At 43.1% G+C, this 20,280-nt stretch overlaps 2 protein-coding genes across 5 annotated transcripts in view; one reads left to right on the top strand and one right to left on the bottom strand.

Moving 5' to 3' along the window:
• Positions 1 to 13,812, top strand: part of PIGT (phosphatidylinositol glycan anchor biosynthesis class T) — an 84,015-nt gene extending 70,203 nt beyond the window's left edge. The window contains exons 7-12 of one of the 3 annotated variants that reach the window (XM_085895403.1): positions 209 to 315; positions 3,044 to 3,200; positions 3,493 to 3,696; positions 4,047 to 4,212; positions 11,360 to 11,443; positions 13,090 to 13,812. In XM_085895403.1, coding sequence (XP_085751529.1) covers positions 209 to 315; positions 3,044 to 3,200; positions 3,493 to 3,696; positions 4,047 to 4,212; positions 11,360 to 11,443; positions 13,090 to 13,342 — 971 coding nt within the window. In that variant the 3' untranslated portion in view covers positions 13,343 to 13,812. Of the gene's footprint in view, positions 1 to 208; positions 373 to 3,043; positions 3,201 to 3,492; positions 3,697 to 4,046; positions 4,213 to 11,359; positions 11,444 to 13,089 lie in introns of all 3 variants that reach the window. The other 2 variants (XM_085895401.1, XM_085895400.1) reach the window with 2 other exon arrangements.
• Positions 12,272 to 20,280, bottom strand: part of GMPR2 (guanosine monophosphate reductase 2) — a 50,191-nt gene continuing 42,182 nt past the window's right edge. For both annotated transcript variants that reach the window (XM_085895404.1, XM_085895405.1), the window contains exons 8-10: positions 15,733 to 15,775; positions 14,776 to 14,935; positions 12,272 to 14,357 (exon numbers count right to left, since the gene is read on the bottom strand). In XM_085895404.1, coding sequence (XP_085751530.1) covers positions 14,177 to 14,357; positions 14,776 to 14,935; positions 15,733 to 15,775 — 384 coding nt within the window. In that variant the 3' untranslated portion in view covers positions 12,272 to 14,176. The remainder of the gene's footprint in view (positions 14,358 to 14,775; positions 14,936 to 15,732; positions 15,776 to 20,280) is intronic.

Raw genomic sequence — 20,280 nt, 5'->3', positions numbered from 1 at the left:
ATTATTTACTTTTACAATTATTTAATTTGATATGTGCTATTGTACTTGTTGAACCTTTTTCCCCTTTCACATTCAAACATTCCTTCCACATCCTTTTTCTGCGTTGTGTGGTGTTGCCCCTCTTTGAAATAAAACACAAAAAAGTCTCACTTCCGATATAGCGGCCAAGGAATTTGTGGGCAAAATGAGACTTTGTGTGTCTGGGCAGGTACAAATGGTTGGACGCTATCCTCCCTGTTTGGGCGGCCACTTGATGGTCCTTGTCCAATCGCATCACGAAGTCGACTCTACGTGGACATCACAGACATTGAGCAGGTGGGGAGGCAGCAGCGATGTTCGTTTCACTTTCTGGATGGTCATTGTTTCATCAATGTAAGCATTTTGAAACTTTCTACTGTGGTGGGATGGCATTGACTACAGCTGTGGATCTTTTTGATTCACTGCAGGAAAAGTGGGGATCTATGAATAAAAGGGGGCCTGGTAGCTTTTTGCAGTAGGACTTCATTTTTAAAGCAGCATTCCTTCAAGTTCGTATTGCACACCACAGCACCTTGCTCAAAGAGATCTTACAACCTTTCAAGCGCATTTGGCTTTTGATGGTAACAGTGGATATCACAGATACAGCTACCATTGAAATGGAAACCCAAATGTAAATTTTTCTTTTCTTTTTGAAGATCATTAATCACGGTCCAATTTGAAGGGGAAAAAAAAATTGTGAATTTTTTTTGCCAATCACAAAGTGTCAAAAAAAGCCCTCGTGTCGTTTTTCGATTTCACCAGTGATGACATCTTGAGCCCACCTTGATCCGAATGGGAGCTTTACATTGAGAAACGATGCATTTTCGGCTCGGATTCCGATACTGATTCCACCGTCATTAGCAGCTCCGAAGGTTCTCAGTATGTTTAAACTGATCAGTGGGACTTTGAAGAAACGATTGGAGCCAAAATTAGTGATGGAAACACTTTCAGGGGAATTGTGGAGCCGTATTGTTTTGAGTCTTACACAAGTGATTCAGAGGAATAATGTGGAAGTGTTAGTGAAGATGAAAACGCTGGTCACGGTCACTATAGTTTGGTAGGTTTTGTTTTTCCATTCAATTGACCATTTATAAGGGAGGGATTTTGTATTCATTGATAAATTGGTTTATAGATTTCACGAGCAGAAATACACGTTATCACCCGACAGCTGACACCGCCCAGGCATGCTGAAACCACAGACAATTGGCGACAAATGCTTTGCTCCACTATCGCAGGTTGACCAGGTGTCTTGTATGTTATGGGATTGCCACATTTCATACTTCCCGAATACCATTTGTGTCCGTGTCCCACCGTCTTGTCCATGAGGTGTCGATGTCCCACCCCAGTGGAGGGGGGAGTGGTATATTAGGGTAAGGGGGTGTGTGGTGGTGGTGGTATTGTGGGTGTGATGGTTGATTGTAGAGGGGAAAGGGTGTGGGGTGGGTATTGTAGGGGTGGAGGGGGGAGGGGGATGGACCCTGAAAGTTTTTGCTTCTTCGGTCACATCCTCTCGGAGGAGTCGATGGTACATACATATATACATTCATACTTTCTCCCCATTATAAATAGACGGTGGTTCATTTGACTTGCAGAAATTTGTGTTGATAATTCACTGGGCTGCATTTGAAATATTTTTTCAGAGGTCTCTGTTTTCTCAATGATTCTTGTATGTTTTTTGCATGCTGAATTCAGAAATGTATCATTTCGCTCAATCAGGTCAAGTGTCACCTATCTCAATTGCTATCTCAATTTTATTTTAAGGAAAAAAAAAAATCTATTTTTTTGTTTTTTTAATTAGCATTTTTTAATTCAAAATTAGACTTACATTGCCAGAAAATGTACAAATTATACATATAATGACGCACAAGTACACTTAATGTGGAAGAAAGTGCCTTCTCAATTACTTTCATTTCAATTTCAGAAAAATATAGATAAATCGTTTTCTGGCAACACCCAACTTCAGTCGCTCCAGCAGTCGCCGTTTTCCTTCGTCTTTTTAATGTTGAATTTCACATTAACGGTACTTGTGCGTCATTTTATATATAGTTTGTACATTTTCTGTCAATGCAAGTCTGATTTTTAATTAAAAAAATGATAATTAAAAAAACAAATTTTGATTATTTTTTTTTTCCTTAAAATTGAGATAGCATAAAAACTTGACCTGATTGAGTGAAATGAGATACATTTCTAAATTCAGCATTCAAAAAACATATGGGAACCGTTGAGAAAACCTAGACCTCTGAAATGACGCAGACCAGTGTAATAGATAATTATTTTGAGGTGCTGTTGTGGTAACAAAATCAAATTGACGATGAACATATGCTGGTAGCTGGGTAGAGATGGTGTTAGTTTTGAGCGACGGGTGTTTCTGCCGCTTGATCATGGGGATGGTATCCTCTCTCAATTGTGGTGGGTAAGCACAAGATCTAGCCATCTCTGGCGTTTCACAACAATGCTCTGTAAAACGTTCCGAGTACAAAAGTGAACATTTTGTACGCCCGATCCACGTTACGGGTATTTCGGACAAACCTCGTCCCATTTCTGGCAAACTTAGTGTCTTTCGGCCATTGGTGTCACACAAAACCATCTCGGTTTGTATTAAGCTACGAGCATCAAGGATGCATCGACTCGGCATATTTGTGGAAAATCGAAAATTATTCACCGTTTGAGTTAAATCGTACCGCGATGTAACCCGTAGACAATACGGATATGATGGTTGACTTCCTGATGTGACATCACGGCTAATTTGAAGAATAAGATTTCGACTTTTAATTGCTAAATTGCCGACTTAACAATTCTAAAATCGGAAAAAGAGACAACATATCTATTATGTAGGGTATCAAGGGATAGATTAGCGTTGAGCTGGTCTGAGCGTTTGGGTTCCCCTTTAAGAATGGTGGTTCTACACATATGTGCTCATCAGCTTGGAATTGGAAAATGTTAGTTCAAAACAGATAATCATTCATCAGTTTGTTGTTTATGTCTTAACTGTTTTTAAAATGGTGACGCAAATTTCACTTTGCAGGCTCCTGGATTCTCACTCAACCCTGCAGGCACAACTGTGACAGAGGCTTCAGGAATGGATCGCAAATACAGCTACGTTCTCTACAACCTCCTTCAACCCAGCACCTTTGCGCAAATGAAGCGGCTCAACCCATCGGTTAACTGGGATGCAGATTGGGGTGTGTTGCTTGGGACTCATGGATCTTTGCACGAAACTGACAGCGTTTTTGGGTTTTGGATGCCATTTGCCCGGTATTGCTGCCACAAATGACTTTCAAAGGTCAGCGTTGGGATTTTAGGCTGAAGAGGAAACAAGATCCATTGATGATGCCCATAAAAAGAACCTGATCGTAATTGGTAAAACACAACACCATGACCAGCATCACTTAGGCCACCCAATAAATGTGCCTGATCTTTTTATTTTAATTTTTATGCATAATTAATGTGTTGTAATTGTATGCCCTTGTGCAGATATGCAGAGCCAACGTCCATGGTTGCATGTCGAACGCTTCCTTACAGGGGTGGGTCTTCACCATGGTGGCATCTCCAGCTTGCTGCACAATAGGCACCCAAATCGATCATTGACTGTGCACCACCAGGACACGCTGCCTTGGTTCCTCCGCGTGTACTCGCACACCCTCACCGTCACCACTGCCGGCAAGGCTAACCCTCCTAGTAAGAGCTACAAAATGAATATGTGAACTTGATGACCAGACCCTTGGCAACACAAGGTCACACACACCCAGCTGATAGATCCAAATGACCTGCCACCATTGGGCAGTCAATTTGGGACAACTATTGGGCTACCAGTCGTACTCAGAGGATAGCAGTTGGTTTGTTTGACTGCTTACTGCTGGTCAGATATTATCTCAGCATTTAGGGGGGAGTGGGTGGGTGTGTGGAGAAGTCTTGGGCACTTTACCATTTTAATGTCATTTTAAACAATGGAAAACACTTCACAATGAAGCACATTAATAACTCATGTACAATGCACTTTAAATGCAACATATACCGCCTTCGGCCAGGTTATGTGGGGTACCGCCCAGCACGTGACCGTGAAAGACCTCACCAATTGGAGTTGCTACTCACATTGCCACCAGCTACCATCACACGGGTGGACATCCAGTTTGAGCGTGCACTACTTACTTGGACAGAGTATCCACCTGATGCTAACCACGGTGTGCACATCTGGTGAGGAAGTATGGCTAAGCTTTCTTGAACTGATTGCCACATTAAGTGTCTGCACAGTATAGTCATACTCTGGATTGTGCACTGATGTGAGTATCAAATCCAGGATCAAGATTTGAGAGCTTGTGACATGAGCCTCAATTTTTTTTTAAGCATTCAATTTGAGGCCGAATTAATATTCCCTTTTGGTATACATTAACACATTCTAACTTATGGAGGTTGGTCATCAATTAATCATTGAAACTATCACAATTAAACTTGTACATCTATCTATAATGGAGCAGGTACATATATGGCTATATATCCTTCTATAATTCACGGACCGGTGTTTTTTGTCGCACTACTCCTCCAGTTCTGGGCTGATTACATCCAGACTTGTTAAATTTTATCAGCATGACCCAAATTAATGTATGTGGGTGTTTTTATCTTTGCCGGTGGTATTTGGGAGGAAAGGGGGGGGGGAGGAAGAAGACGAGTGGGGATACAAATTCTCTCGGTGAATGTTCGTGTAGCACCACGCTCCAGGTGAGAAAGGGTATTACAAGTCTCCACCATTTACAGTACAGTATTCTTGTCCCCACATTTCCCAGTGCAGTGAGGTGTTTTGAATTACTAGTATGTGCCCGTAAAAAAAAAAAAAAAAATACATATTCCAACCACGAGCAACAAACAACAACCACACAGGCCGTTTCTTCGCTCTCGCGTGCCCGTACGTGCGTGGCGCGGAAGTTCGCATATCACAGTTACGATGATTCACAATTTAGGTTTTAATGGCCAATTGTTCAATAAGCGCCAACGTATTTTGCCTTTTCGCAATGTCATTGCAAGGAAAAACAAAAAGAGAAGAGAAGAGAAAATTTTTACTTCCTGGTTCGGAGCATACCAGCACTCTGATGTTACCGAAATTTAAGCACAGTCTCATATGAAAACGATCATAACTTGCGGCATTGTGTTTATCTATAAATGCGCATAAGAAATCAAGAAATTATTAGAATACACGAAGTCATCACTCTCCGGAAGCCCGTACGTTGTAACCAGTAATGGGGAACGCAGCTGAGCTTCCCTTCCCCATTGGCCACGTCCACGTAACAACGTGTTTTGTCATTGGTTTGGTAAATAAATGGCCATAACTTGGGAAGCACTTGTCCGATTAAAGGCCCGGTCACACCTTGACGTTTTAGCCAACGTATGCCGATTTTTGAATTATTTTTCTAAAACGCTGGCACACGTTGAATACGTTATGGGTAAGTTTTGATAACATTGAGAGCATGCTGAAAAACACTGCCATACGTCGTTGTACGCTGGCTTTAAACGTTGTACTTTTCGGTTGTCCTCAAATTTTTTCATGCTTGAAATTTCACGACGTATGCCGGCGTATGACTCGCACGTTCCGCTACGCTGGCCACAAGTTGTATGCACGGTCTGCGATCGTTGACAGACGTCAACACATGCTACTTGTAAGTTAATCATAAGTTGAGACACGCCGAGGTAATGTTTAGCGTACCCGAAACTTATTTCTAACCTATGATTAACGTGTTGTTGGCACGTTACGCGATCGTTGCCACACATCGACAGACGTTACTTTTAAGTTACTCATAGGCTGAAAGACGTCGGTATAATGGATCGTCCTTGCGTCAGCGTCCACGGCCACGGCCAGGACACTTATTTGCAGCATTCTTCAAACTTTTCTTCGGCATGACGAGGATGTTCACACTTCGATGTCTAGCTTGGCTATGATTCCAATTGTCCATCGGCAGCGTCTATTTAAAATAGTCGAGTTTGAGCGTTTTAACACGTTCAGAAGAAACGCTTCAAATTTCAAAACCTCAGCGTCAAAAAACAAAGGCGAGTGACAGCAATTTAAATCGTTCATTGTAAACAATGAAAATTGCTGAGTGGTACCGTTTAAAAGTCGTTGCGTGTAAAAAAAATCCAATTGTTGAGCGCAAGCGTCTACTTTCAATAGTGGAGATGCAGCCATTTAAATCGTTGAGTGGCAGCCTATGAACCTACCCGTGGACACGCGGCCGCAAGGAGGATCCATCATAACCCACACCCTCCCCCTCACACTCACCTCCTACTGCCAACATGAACAAACTACTACTAATACTGATACTGATACTGATACTGATACTGATACTGCTGACATGGACATCGACTCAAAAAGGAACTCGAAAACACTGTTGGGTTCCCTTTTATGAGCAGCATTTTTGTATACCAATTCCCAAAACCGCTGGGAACACGTCTTTATATGGCAGTTGTAACCTAGAAACACGTTCATTTATTTTTTTTTGTCGACAGGATGACGTCATTGGAATACGTCTACATACGTTGATGTGTGTTGGGACTACGTAAAGAATTGGTTCAAAGCACGTCAAACATAAGTTAGAAATAAGTTTCGCGTAAAAAAGACATTACCGCGACGTGTTTCGACTTATGAGTAGCTTATAAGTAGCGTTTTTGGACGTGTGTAAGCGTCCACATATCGTGTGTACAACTTATCCCCATCGCATGCGGAACGTGTCATACGCCGAGTACGTCGTAAAATTTTGAACATGTTTAAAATTTCTTGACGTACTCTACTTACTATGACGTATGATAGCGTACTTTAGCGTTTACTCACGTATACCAAACTTACTCATACCGTATTTGACGTGCCCCAACGTTTTAGACACATTTTTCTTAGGTCGGCATACGCTGGCAAGATCGCCAAGGTGTGACCGTGATGTTGACACTTCCATTTCTACGGCAGTTATGATTCGAATCGTTGTGAGTCAGCCTTTTAATAGGCTACGTCACGACATCGTCGGCGATGTGTGCAACGGGCTATGCCTAAGTTAGACTATCGTTGGGCATCGGTTGTGTAGGCCGACAACAGGTTCAGCATTCGTTGGTATAAGTTATCTATAACACAACGAAACGTTCTGTGTCCATTACTAATATGTTATGCATACGAACAACTCGTTATGAATCCGTCCGAATCTTAAAAAAAAAAAAAACATCAAAAGTTCAACGTCAGCCAGCGTTTTACATACATTTTAATACGTTGCCATCGCTGGCTAAAACGTCAAGGTGTGACCGGGCCTTAATATCAAACCTTGAAAAGGCACATCCTCAGGGCCCCAGCAATATACCTGGCAAGTTTCAATTAGATCGGACCAGCGGTTGTCGAGAAACAGCGGACACACACACACACACACACACACACACACACACACACACACACACACACACACACACACACACACACACACACACTGCTGGAATTATAGATAGATAAGCAGTATGTATGTTTTCGCTTCATGCACATAACCTGGGTTTTTTTTTGCCTCTATAGAGTTGTCAGTTGCCTATACACCACCTAAATGAAGGTATGCGTCAGAAGACCGTGTTGCATGCTTGGAACAAGATTGCCCGCAGGGAGTGTACTCTGCTGGTATCTAAAATAATAAATGTCAGTGTGTGTGTGCGCGTGTCTCCCCCCATAATTCCAAAGTTATGAAACCCAGTGACATAACAAGGGATCTCCAAGGGAGTACATGAGCGAAAATTAGGTGTTTGGGTTAATTTAAAGACAATTATTGCCCGGCGACGATTGGTACCTTTGTTAGTTAAAGTATATAATCGAAATCTGGCTTCGGATTTGAGGATCAGATATCGTGGACGAAATAAGTGTGGAAATCTGGAGTGAAATCTGAAAATTTAAAGAAATGAGTGATTCCTTTAACCAAGTGTATTTATTTAAGCAAATTTGTCATCCCTCATTCTGCACTGTCATCTTAATTCATACCTCCATAGCATAGGGTGTCACTCTACTGTGACCTGAGATACTTATAGGAAACCCACATATTTGAACCATCTGTTTTTAAAATTCCCTCTGTATGACGAACCCACATTGAGTATTTCAAAGTATGAAAGAGGTGGAGATTGGCGTGTTGGATTTGCGAGACATTTTCGACCATTTGAACCAGAAGCATTCCCAACTCTGCAAGGCGGTTCTGAGATGTTTAAGAGCGGAAAACCCACAGTATTATGGATTACCTAAAGGATCCTTCGTTCACCGCTCATATGTCTGCGTGCGTGGTGTATATAGAGCCTTGCGGCTCTTAAAACACCATAAAAAAAAGAAGATCCCTACTTCATATTCAGCGAAGCGACGGGTGGTATTTTGAGAGAGAACTGTGGTACGTTCACACACACCTTTTTATAACACGTTCCTCCTCGAGATCATGCCCCAACTCTCTTGGCACAATCCAAATTCTCCTCTTCCTCTCGTGAGCTCTGCAAAACCCTGAGATGATCCAAAAAAGCTCCGCCTTCTCGGCAACGAAACTCCGCCCCTCGGGAGGACATCCAAGCTGCGTCGTCCTCTCGTTGCTTCGGCCTCACCTTGGTGCTTTGTCTGGGGAATTACAAGGGGGTTGCAGGTATGATTGTCTTAGTCTTAATCCCTAATTATTACAACGCACCATCCCCCGTATGTTGCGCTTTCAAACAAGACAATACTTAATGACATCGAGATGGCCCAACGACACGGACACATACCATACTACTCGATACATTTCTATATATTCCAAGGTAATATTTAGCCCCCATAAACATAACAATATAATGAACACACAAGAGGTATAAATGTAAACAATGAATACACAAGACTTTTATAGTCATAAAAAACCAGTGTGACCATTAACATCAACATATATATGCTGTAAATCCCGTTCTCTGACCGAAGCTGAACACTGTGACATCACCGTCAAGACGCAGGGAGTCTGCGCCTCTCAGAAGAGAGCATCTCACAGACCAAGTTATGATGTTGAATGTAGTTACATGTCAAAAGCTGTCACACGTGAATGAAAATGCAGTTACCGACCGGTTTCTCCCTTATTAAGGCATCTTTAGGGCAACATAGCAAGTTTCCATCCACTTATGACAAACTGTATGGTTATATACCAATCATTATACAACTCCAAACTGAGTGGTGCAAGAGCCGGAATCGTGTCCATACAGCCCTTGCTGCACGTCCCACGTCCCAGGAAGCGATAAGCCCTGCAGAAACATTACCTCTTGCTTCATTACACACACCTGGAGCTATTAATTGGATGCAGTCGGGAACAATGATGCTGTAAAACCCGTTCTCTGACCTAAGCCGAACGAACGCAGCGACGTCACTGTCAAGATGCAGTGCTATGTCTGCGGTTCCTGGAAGAGAGCAACTTGCAAAACAAATTACGATATTAAATCTAATTATACATATTAGAAGCTGTCAAATGTAAAATGTAACTGTTTCAGTCTGTTTGGACCTTTTGTGAGATGCACTGCAAACAGATATAATTAAAACAAGGTTGATATCAAATATACTTTCCAAGGAAGTTTTTGATGCCAATACCATCCCATTGTTGGCAGTTGATACACCCAAATGAGTAAATAATGTTTTTTTTTAGATAAATTGTACCGTAGACTCTCCAATTGAAATACATGTTCCAGAGAACATTCATTGGCAAAACGTCCAATTAGATGTGTGTGTTTATCTTGGCTCCATCCAATCCCCAAACCTCACATGGCAGTTGGAGCGTAGTTCATGTTCCTCTCGTGCAACACAACCTGTAGCAATATGATAATCTAAGACAACCATTAACACCAGAGACTTCATAGAACTGACCCAACACAGTCTTGAGAAAAAGGACATGGGAAGGGTCTTTTAAACTCTTGCTTTGCATGTGTGAGAATGATCTATATTTCCTATGAGCTGCGATTTAGTCTGAATCTTGATATTCCCCAATGCTGAGAGCTCGAACGGCAAATTTGATTGGTCGAGATGGCGTAATATTTTGTCCAAGTACTGCTGAACTGGAGGTTTTAGAAGTGCCAATTAGGCAAAGTATTCGAGTGTTAAAATATATCATTCAAATGAAATAAAATGTTTTTTAAAGGCTGTCGAAAAAAAATTAAGTTTCAGAAGTTTATTGCCATTGCCATTTCACCACCTTATTTATTTAACACATTAAATTAGTTCTTTATGATGTCCCTAAAACGGTTTCCTGTTTGGAATGATTTTAATAGTTTTGTTTGACGGCCAGACAGACTAAAACAATTATCTTAGTCCTCTGTGTGCATGTTCGTTCAGGATGAGATTCCATACAATTTGCCAAATTCAAAGCTAAAGTATGGTTACAACGCAGGTTCATGCTCCGATTTGTGTTCTACAGTGTTCAAAATATAAAATTCAATTGAAATCAAGTGGTTCCTCGATCATAGACTGATGAGATATAGAGAACCCATTAGTGCTTAAATTATTTGCGCTTCGCATATGGGGTAATAAAAGATAAAGGCCTCAGTATGTCAAAGACTGTTGTATCGTACACCACTAAGTATATTAACACTTAATATAGATATACCTATGTGGCCCTGATTAGAACTCAATTCAGTGAAATACAATGAAGAACATCACATTGCTGAAAGAAACTGCACTCAAAACCTTCTGCTTTATTGATCTAGATTCCTCTTATTTTGTTGAGTGCAGTCTACAATGATTGGGTATGCTGAAAGTGCAAACCCTATCGGGTGAATGTGTCAATGGAAATAAAGGAAGTTTGTGGTGTGAAACACTATCTCGGCTCTTGGAAGAGCAAGATAACAGAGGGTAAAAGGCAATGAATTGACAGTGAAGTCACAGTTGGACAAAACAGGCAATGGGGAAGGGGAGAGAGGAGACAGAGACATATTGGTTCTGATAAAGTTAATGGGGGTCGAACAAGATTTATGAAGAATTCCTTTCCTGCTTGATCTCCTCGGGCTATAAACTTGGGATTCTGTCCCAATTGCTTGTCAAGCAATGGCAGAATAAAGAATCTTGCCCATTCTTTCTACTACAACTCTATCAATGTTACCAGCAAAGTAAATGCACCAAATAAACTGTCTTGCTGTGACACTCGCAAACACTTGTGTTGAATGACGTTCCAGTGCAAGCGGTGTAATTTTGGAAAGAACAGACAGCAGATGCTGCTGCACTTGCGATACAAAACCAATGGTTATACTATTCTGGAAATAATGTCCGCTTAATAGCCGATGTAAGCAGGAAAACTACTCCAGCAGCATTTCAATAGATGTGTGGGTGAAACCCCAAAGAATGACGTTTTATTTCCCCCCACAGTGCTGCGGTGGTTACTGCTGTGCTCCCCGATTCCGACCCCTGCACTGGACTCTGCTCAGAAAACAGTCCTGTGAGCTTTTACAGGTGAGAGCCAGTCATTGCAAACACCAGCATGTGTTAAATAAAGCTGGTGTTTCACATCTTGATACGGATATGTTAATCTTGATCACTTTGTCCATTGACTCGACATCACCTCAATCCCTGTTAAGACAAATTTACTTTACTTTTCCAATTATGGCCTCGTCAATGAATCCTCCAACACATCCATTTTTTTAGTGCCGTTCAAAAATTTATATTTTGTAGCATTTTCGATTTGATTTGGCCATGTTGGTGTTAACAGGTAGTTGTATTTGTAAGCGATGGCTGCTCTTGCACCTGTCAAGTTGAAGGTGGTCATGTAATACCTTGTGGCAGTAATTACCATCACGACTGAAGGTGGATGGAGGTTATGTTTTCACTCGTCTGTGAGCAGGATGTCTTAAAAGTAATGCAGATTCGGACGAAACTTTGTGGACAGGTTGGGCGTATGACAAGGATGAAAATATCTGGATGAGAATTTTTTTTAATTTATCAAGTGATTCTTCACCATTGAGAGATTGGGTCAGAAACGATATCGAGCATGATATTTCAAAAAATTATTGACATTATGACACAAGTTGTTGAATGATTAGGGTAGGTGACAAGAACAAGCCAATTCGATTTTGGTTCGGGTCCAGAAATCCTTTCTGACCTCAACAAGAAGACAGTCCAACAGACTTCACTCAACTAAATGCTGTTCACTTTAGGCTCCGATGTTGGTTTAATTTGAGTGCAGCCACCTAAACTGAATGAATCTCAATCTTTTTTTTTTTTTACTCCATTGACCTTTGTCTCATGGAAGAGTTTGCACAAAAATTACACAAGATCAAAACATTAGTAGATATCAATGGACTTTAATGTGAATTATTACAAGCAGATTAGTATGCAATGGACAAACACATAGTACGTGGGATTTCAACCTGGGATCTGAACTTCGTGAGCTATTGGTTCAGACAAACAAGGCAACGTTTCCAAAGATTTGTTGCAAGCTGTCAACAGGATTGTACAAATTCCATAGGAGTGGTCATGGTAACTACATTTGGAATAGCACAGAAGGTATGGATCATGCAGTACAATCGATTAATAATTCACAAGAAGTGATTAATCAAATCCAACAAACCTAATACAATGACCGGATATACCAAATACACCAGTTGGGGCAAAAAAACCAAAACAAAACACATCCTGCCAGTTTCTCCACACCCCTTCCAACTGCTAGGAAAGGAAGTCTGGCAATGAGCCACATGAGCAGAGCTTATCATGACATGAAAAGCTGTAAATGTCACAAATGAAGCCATTCAAGCAGAATTGTTGATTGTCTTAATTGACTATTGTACAAGTGTCTACCTTGGTCATACATTTCAATGAAAGTCACTTTTGATGGGCTACCTGATTGTACAAAACCTTAGCTAAAGAACAGTGTCTAGTTTGGGGTGGTTGGGTTTGTGCCAGAGTTCATTTCCCAGCAGTGTATTGGAATCCAGGATTAGACAAGAAATATATTTTCTCGAACATGACTGCTCTGCAAATCCTGTGATGTTCTTAAGTCACTGTTTTTGTTTTTTCCTCCCAAATTATTTAATCTCTTCCATAACTGCAATCACCATCTCTTATGGCATGCATGCATCCTTGTGTTCACCCCTTTCCATCAGGCCTCTGGTACGCGACACAGGCCACTTGAGCAGACTGTATACGCAGACGCTGCTTGTGTCACTACCGACCCCAGACTTCAGCATGCCCTACAACGTGGTGTGCCTCACGTGCACCGTGGTAGCCATCGGCTTCGGGTCATTCCACAACATCCTCACACGCTCCTTCCGCACCCGTGACCCAGCACAAGCCTCGGGCATTGTGCGCCACCTCGCAAATCTCATTCGCCGCTGGCGCGGCGTGCCCTTGCTGTGACAGCCATGTTGATATCAAGTTTATGTCGATATATATATATATATATATATATATATATATATATATATATATATATATATATATATATATATATATATATATACATATATATATACATATATATATATATATACATAATAAACGTGAACAACCATCGTTTATATTTTAAATGATGGTCAAGCCCATAAGATGCAACAGCACGAGTTGGTCATGTTTCACAAAACAACCGTGTCTCATCAAGAAGAGGAGGCAGCACAGCTTATTTTATTGTACTGTACATTGAAGCAACTGGTTTAACCACATTAGAAAGATAAACCAAGTTGAATCGATAATTATTTGGCTTCCAACCCTTACATGTCAAGTAGTAGATGGATTTTGTGGATTGAAAATTTCCCTTTACTTGTCCATTTCAACATTAATAGGCTACTGATGAACAGCAATTAAATTTTACTAAAGAGTAGAGCCTCTGATTTAGGTCTGAACATTGGTTAATTTTGATCAGAGAAGAGCTTCTTCTTTTTTCTATTACTGTATTTATTTTGAGAAATATTTTGTTTGCTTCTTGGTCATACACCTGCAGTTCTTTAAATTTAAAGACAATGTAACGGATAAACATGTCAAACTACAATGAACCACAAGTTTGCAGAGCAGCCTTTTCTTTTTCCAAAAACAACCCTTTACTCATCTTGAAGATGAGACCTATAAATTCATAAATCTTGAAAATAATCACAACTCACTAACTCGAAGCAGAAATACAATTATCAGTTTCAAAGTCGACTCAGACAGACTGGAACAATTTGAGCAAGTGCTTGAACAACATTTTACAAAGGAAGATCAGTTGAAGATGTTGTTAATCTGCTGTGTAACTCTGATGAAAGTTGCCCGCCGGCTAAGCTCCTTCAATTTTGAAGCACCAACATACGTGCACGTTGACCGTACGCCACCCAGGATGTCTCGCACGGTGTTCTCGACATCTCCTCGACACTCCACTTCGATGGTCTTGCCTTCAGAAGCGCTGCACGTGGACAAAAGGTCCCTTTCCGGTCTATCTTGTACCATCTCAATAAGTCATTTGTTTAAGCAAAGATTCATAATTATCAAGTCAACATTCAAACTAATTCTTAATCCCTCGACACTCCCGTTACCTAAATGTCCATCCAAATGAGAAGCATGGCATCCTTCAGATTATTATCATATCAACAAACAATTGTGCTAACTATTCAAATTCTAGTCCAGGCCTGAACTCAAACTCCCACTTCCTTCCATCCAAGTTACTCATTGTTATAGGCAAAAGGTTGTCTGTCCAAACGCTGTCAATGGATTTTCATGCCACAGGCCAGACAAAAGAACAAATCGGTGTTACACTATACATTGTTCCACATCCATAATAAACCCTGCCTGTTCTATTCATCATTCATGATCTCAAAACTGACCGGTAGTCTGCAACACCTCCAGCATATTTGCGCATGGCTGTATCCGAGCTCATGCCGTAAAACAGCTTCATTTTCTTGCCATTCCGTTCAATGATGGAACCCTCACATTCGTTGTGCCCAGCAAACATTCCACCCAGCATGACGAAGTCTGCACCAGCTCCTGTGGGAGTCACAGTAACCCCACATATGGCAGAATGCACCAAATTGAACCATTACATGACTAGTTTGATTCCAAAACACAAGAAGACAATCCCACGTTTAGCGAGTTACCAGCAGCATCGCTATGCTCCATGGTCGTAGATTCATGCAAGCAAAATATATTCCTTGAACACTACTTGCATCATCTAGTTTCACACAGAAAAACTTGGTTTCGTTCCCCCCCAAAAAAGCAGTGTCCTACAACCAAAGAGAGATATCTCATTTTGGAATCTAACTCTTCACAATGCTCCATAACAAAACAGTGCATGCACAGTGTTGGAAGGTGTGTGTAACTGAGTATTATGATCCGACCCATTTTTCAGCTCCAAGTACCCATGATGTAAAGTGTTCATTTGTTTGTTTGCAGTACTTGTATCCAATCCAAGTGATACCAGGATCAGTGTGCACTGTGTATTATATAATGCACGTGGAAACCAAAGCTATCTCAAATTAAATCACGTTCCTCAGGCAGCATTGCTCATCCTCACCATGATCAAATCCAGGTTGTTGAAGCACAACAGCTACCATTTGGAAATCCTTTAAATGAATGATTTCCAAATCTCCTTTTCCCAGTTCCTCTTTGGGACAGAATAATTCCACTTGATGGAACTGCCAAATTTTGGGGTATTTATTTACATTTGGCCATTTTGGAATGCCAAGTCTCCATCTATTCCAATTTCAACATGTGGCCATATTTCACCGTGGCCACAATTCTGCCGACAATAGCATTTAAAGAGCATATTGGAAGAACATCATTACCAAAAGCTTTTGAGACATCTCCAGGACACGTGCAACCTCCATCCTGTATACAGGTGACGGCAGCAAGAAGGAAGTCAGGGAAAATGCATCACACAATATTATCATTAATACAGTACAAGTAAATAATTCCAAATTCATAGCACATTTACAAAGGAGACAAAGCCACCTGTTAAAGTTATCCATTTATCTTATCAGCTCAAGATTGTTTCGAATGTTCACACCATCTCCTTGTCCTCCTTCCGAAATCAAAACTCTGCTTGGCTTCCACTGCCACCTTGCTCTACAAGATAGCTTCTTTGTAGTTATCTGCCCAAACGTACTGTATTTTCATACAAATAACCCACTCTCCGGTATACCCTACACCTGGAGGAAAAACCTGCAAGCCAGCTTTCCTCTCCACTATCTCCATATCCCCAGTAGCCGACACGGCTTTGTCGTCGAGGGCCAATAAACGGTTCTTTTCAAATACAACTGCGGTAAATATCTAATCGAGATTAAAATGAATATCTCGAGAAAGGGTTTAAGGTATTAAAGTTTACTGTACCGATGTGTTAAAAACCAGCATGATTTCTGGTACTAATGCACCCAGAAACCACGCTGCTCACCCATTATAAATGTATAAATACCCTGCAGGCTGTTGAATTTTCTATCATCTATCTATAATTCCAGCAATCTCTGTGTGTCTCTGTCTGTCTGTCTGTCTGTCTGTCTGCGACCGCCGTTTCTTGATGACCGCCGGTCCGATCTCATTGAAACTTGCCAGGAATATTGCCGGAGACCCGCGGATGTGCCTTTTCAAGGTTTGATATCGATCGGACGAGCGGTTCCCAAGTTACGGCCATTTATCTGTCGACCAATGACAATACACAGTGCTATGACATCACGAATGACATCACAATTAATGTTTATTTATTTTTTATTATTTATTTTGCACGATTGAAACTTTCCAGGAATATTGCTGGGGACCCGCGGATGTGCCTTTTCAAGGTTTGATATTGTTGCGGTTGAGGAAATTCGCAAACCACCATTCAGGTCCCGTAGGTGAGATATCTCTGTAAGTACATGTGAAGTTAGCCCCAAACCCGTTGTTTAGAGGGAATAAATGTGATTCATTCGGGCTGCGACCTGTAAGATAGCCGTTTTTCTGTTCTATCTTTATTTTGAACCAACCACGTCTCAACCGCCATCACACAAAACCACCACCTGCAACGCCGCTTCACAACAACAACGCCAACAGCCACGACCTTTACCTTCACAACTCGCTCCCGCAAACATCGCATCACCGCCATTCCAAACGTCGCCATGGCCATAAACCACCACAATAAACCCTCCACCACCTTCACCTCTCCTCCTTCTGCCACCATTCACGCACCACTTGTGGGCACCGAGCGTCAGGCTGTCCTGGACTCGTACAGGACGCGCGCCGAGCCGCGGGTGCAAATAGCGGCCTTTCCGAGGAGAAGTCGGATCAGGAATGATACACGCCCACTTCTGATCCGTCCAATCAGCAAGCGCGGGGCGGTTTGGCCCCGCCTCCAGGCGTGTCGCAGTAGAATCGATATATGCAAATTCGAGGATCAGGGGAGACTCACGCCCCTTTTTCTCCGTCCAATGGGCGAGCGTGGCTCCACCCCCGAGCTCGTTCTGATCCAGAAATTTGCATATGGGTTCTCCTGCCGGACTATAAAGCGCCGAGCACGGGGCGAATTTGGTCAGTTTTGAGTTGGAGAGAAGGTTGGAGGCAGTCACAGTTGGAGTCAGGAAGGTCGAGGCAGTCAAGTCGGGTCTGGAGAGTGGCAGTCTGTCGGGGTTCGGAGTCTGTCAGGGAGCTGCGGAGAGGGGAAGCCTGGAGCCTGGAGCGCGGTCGAGGTGATTTGCTGCAGTCGGCTGTGGAGAATTGGGGAGGGGGACCGGATAGCTCGGGTCCGAGGCAAGGAAGACGGCAGTCGGCGACGAGGTCGCAGTGGAGTCGCTCGTCGCGGGACCCAAGCAAGCGAGCTATCGTCTTTCCCCAGAGCATCAACATTTCCCCCCTTTGTCCCCCCGCGCTGAGATAGTGCGAAAAGGGGGCCCCGTTCCCACCCCACTCCAAGCAGTGCCAACGAAACCCGCGAAGGAGGGTGGAGTCGGGGCGCCGCGACATTTGCGGTTCATCACAAGACACAGGTAGGATCCACCCGGTCTCGCGGCCCACAGGCCCCGTCTGCCCCCTTGTCTTTGAGGGTGGCCCTTTTCTTTTGCTTTTGAGTAAATGTGTTGTCGGCGCCGTCTGTAAAGTAAAACTGTGTAAGTGTTGCCGTGTGCTCGTGTAGTCGGTAGTAGATCTGCATTGTTGTGTTTCTTTTGTTACATCTGCTTTTGGTGCATAATTATTGTAATTGTATATGTGTGCTCTCCGTGTGCCGCGGAATAAATGTGCGTTATGTTGAACTGTTTTCCCGTTTTGCTTCGTCTTTTCTTTAATTGAATCTCCATCTTGCTTCACTTAAAGGGTTGGTAGTGGGCTTAATATGCCCGATAATTAATCGGAACCGTCGAGGTCGACGATAACACCGCTCGGTTATCCCGATAGTATGGAACGGGTAGCTTAATTGGCCCGTGTCCGGAGTCGACCTGCGGCGAGGTGCGATCGCCCGGTCTACCCTCCGTGTGGGTACTTAGGTAGGTCAAATTTGGCGAACAACCCTATCCCATGCGGGGGGCCGATTGGCACGATCGTGGTGAGGCCGAAAGGCCCACCCGTGACTAGTTCCCTGCGTTAGTCCGAGAGGGTCACGACAGAATTGTCCGTCCGGTGGGCGAGGTGCCGCGATTCGAGTTACATGGCCGCTCGCACGCCGGCGGGTGCGAATTCACAACAATATTAATCGGATAAGCGGTTCCCAAGTTACGGCCATTTATCTGTCGACCCATGACAAGACACGGTGCTATGACATCACGAATGACGTCACAATTAATGTTTGTTTATTTTTATTTATTTATTTTTTGCATGAGTGACGGTCTGATCTGATTGAAAATTGCCAGGAATATTGCTGGGGACCCATGGATGTGCCTTTTCGAGTTTTGATATTAATCGGACGAGCGGTTCCCAAGTTACGGCCATTTATCTTTCGAACAATATCTGCGAGAGAGAGAGACGGGAGAGGGGGGGGATGAGAGTGGGGGCGAGAGAGGAGGGGGGAGAGGAAGGGCGAGACGAGGGGTGAGAGAGGTGGGATGAGAGTGGGGGGGGCGAGAGAGGGGGCGAGAGGGGGGGGCGAGAGAGGGCTGCACATACTGGCACTCACCTACGGGCCCGTACTAGTTCCACAAAATCGTCCATACCATTACAAGTCCCTGCCGAACAATGGCAGGGGTGTGTTCAGTGTTGAGTTTCTTGGAGAGTGCTCGCCAAGTGGCTTAAGCACTCAAGCAAGCACTCCATTCTAAATTGTTGAGGAACGGTTGGCTTGGCAAGCACTAGCTAACTGCTTGGGAACTGAACACAACCCTGCTATCAGTACAAGTAAGAGAAAACGTAAAAGTTTCATGTCTGAATTCAAACTGAAAGTTGATGAAAAAGAGGGCTGATTTCTGGAGAAGAGGAAGACAAGCATGATGATATGGATTGCGACAGACCCACACCTGCCGACTTTGAGCTGCTTCGGCCGTTTCACAGCGACACAGAAGACGAGGACTTTGTGAGCTTTACGGAAGATTACCGGTACCTTGTAATTAGATATACAGGTAGTGGAGAAAAAGAAAGGAAACACGCAGGTTGGAATTTACAGCCAATTGATATGCAGTTGCTCGCCTGCTTTCCTTTGCACTTCAAATTGATGCACGGAGATCACAATCCTGGAGGATGCGCTTCCACCCACTGTTGTGCTTCACTGATGATGTCTTTATCTCGGAGTTCCATGCCACCATCACCTTGGACACCGTTGCTCGTGAATCAGCAGCAAGTTGAGCTGTCTTTGTCATGAAAGCTCCTGCCAAACGCACCATAACAATCACCCCTCTTTCAAACTCACTGAGATCTCCTCTTGCAGCCATGCAAGCCATAATTACAGGCAACCAGGTCTGTGCAACATTTCGATATGTGACCCCAAACATCAGGTCAGATACAAGAGCATGTGCAGGAGCAAGGCATCGCTGCATCCACTTTCCGCCGGTACTCCAGGGACCTCTGGCCATACCCCAGGCAGATATCTGCCCCATCCCCATATCCTTGAGGTGCCGATCAACCTGCTGCAACCACGCATCTGGTGAGCAGGATCAGCGTCAGGAAAACGAGCCACATATCCATCCAGCCGCAGTTGACTCTCACGGACCATACAGGTGACAAATCTCATTTGAGTCTCACTCAGCAACCACTCATTGTACATAATATCTGACCAGCGATAGCCAAGAATTCTCCGAAGAGACCTGGTATCGAAGGAGTCAAGTCTCCATCTCAGATCCTTGGTCAGAGTCAAAGTCTCATATCCGGAGAGCAAGACGGGAAGGACTTGGACTTGGACTTTCCTCTTCCTGCATAGGTACCCATAGCACATACTCCATGATCCA

This window comes from Eptatretus burgeri, chromosome 9 (genome assembly GCF_056783735.1).
Source record: "Eptatretus burgeri isolate ZD-2024b chromosome 9, Ebu_testis_v1, whole genome shotgun sequence".
Taxonomy (NCBI): Eukaryota; Metazoa; Chordata; class Myxini; order Myxiniformes; family Myxinidae; genus Eptatretus; species Eptatretus burgeri.
The sequence above is the reverse complement of the archived record's forward strand: the minus strand, read 5'-3'. Positions and strand labels throughout refer to the sequence as shown.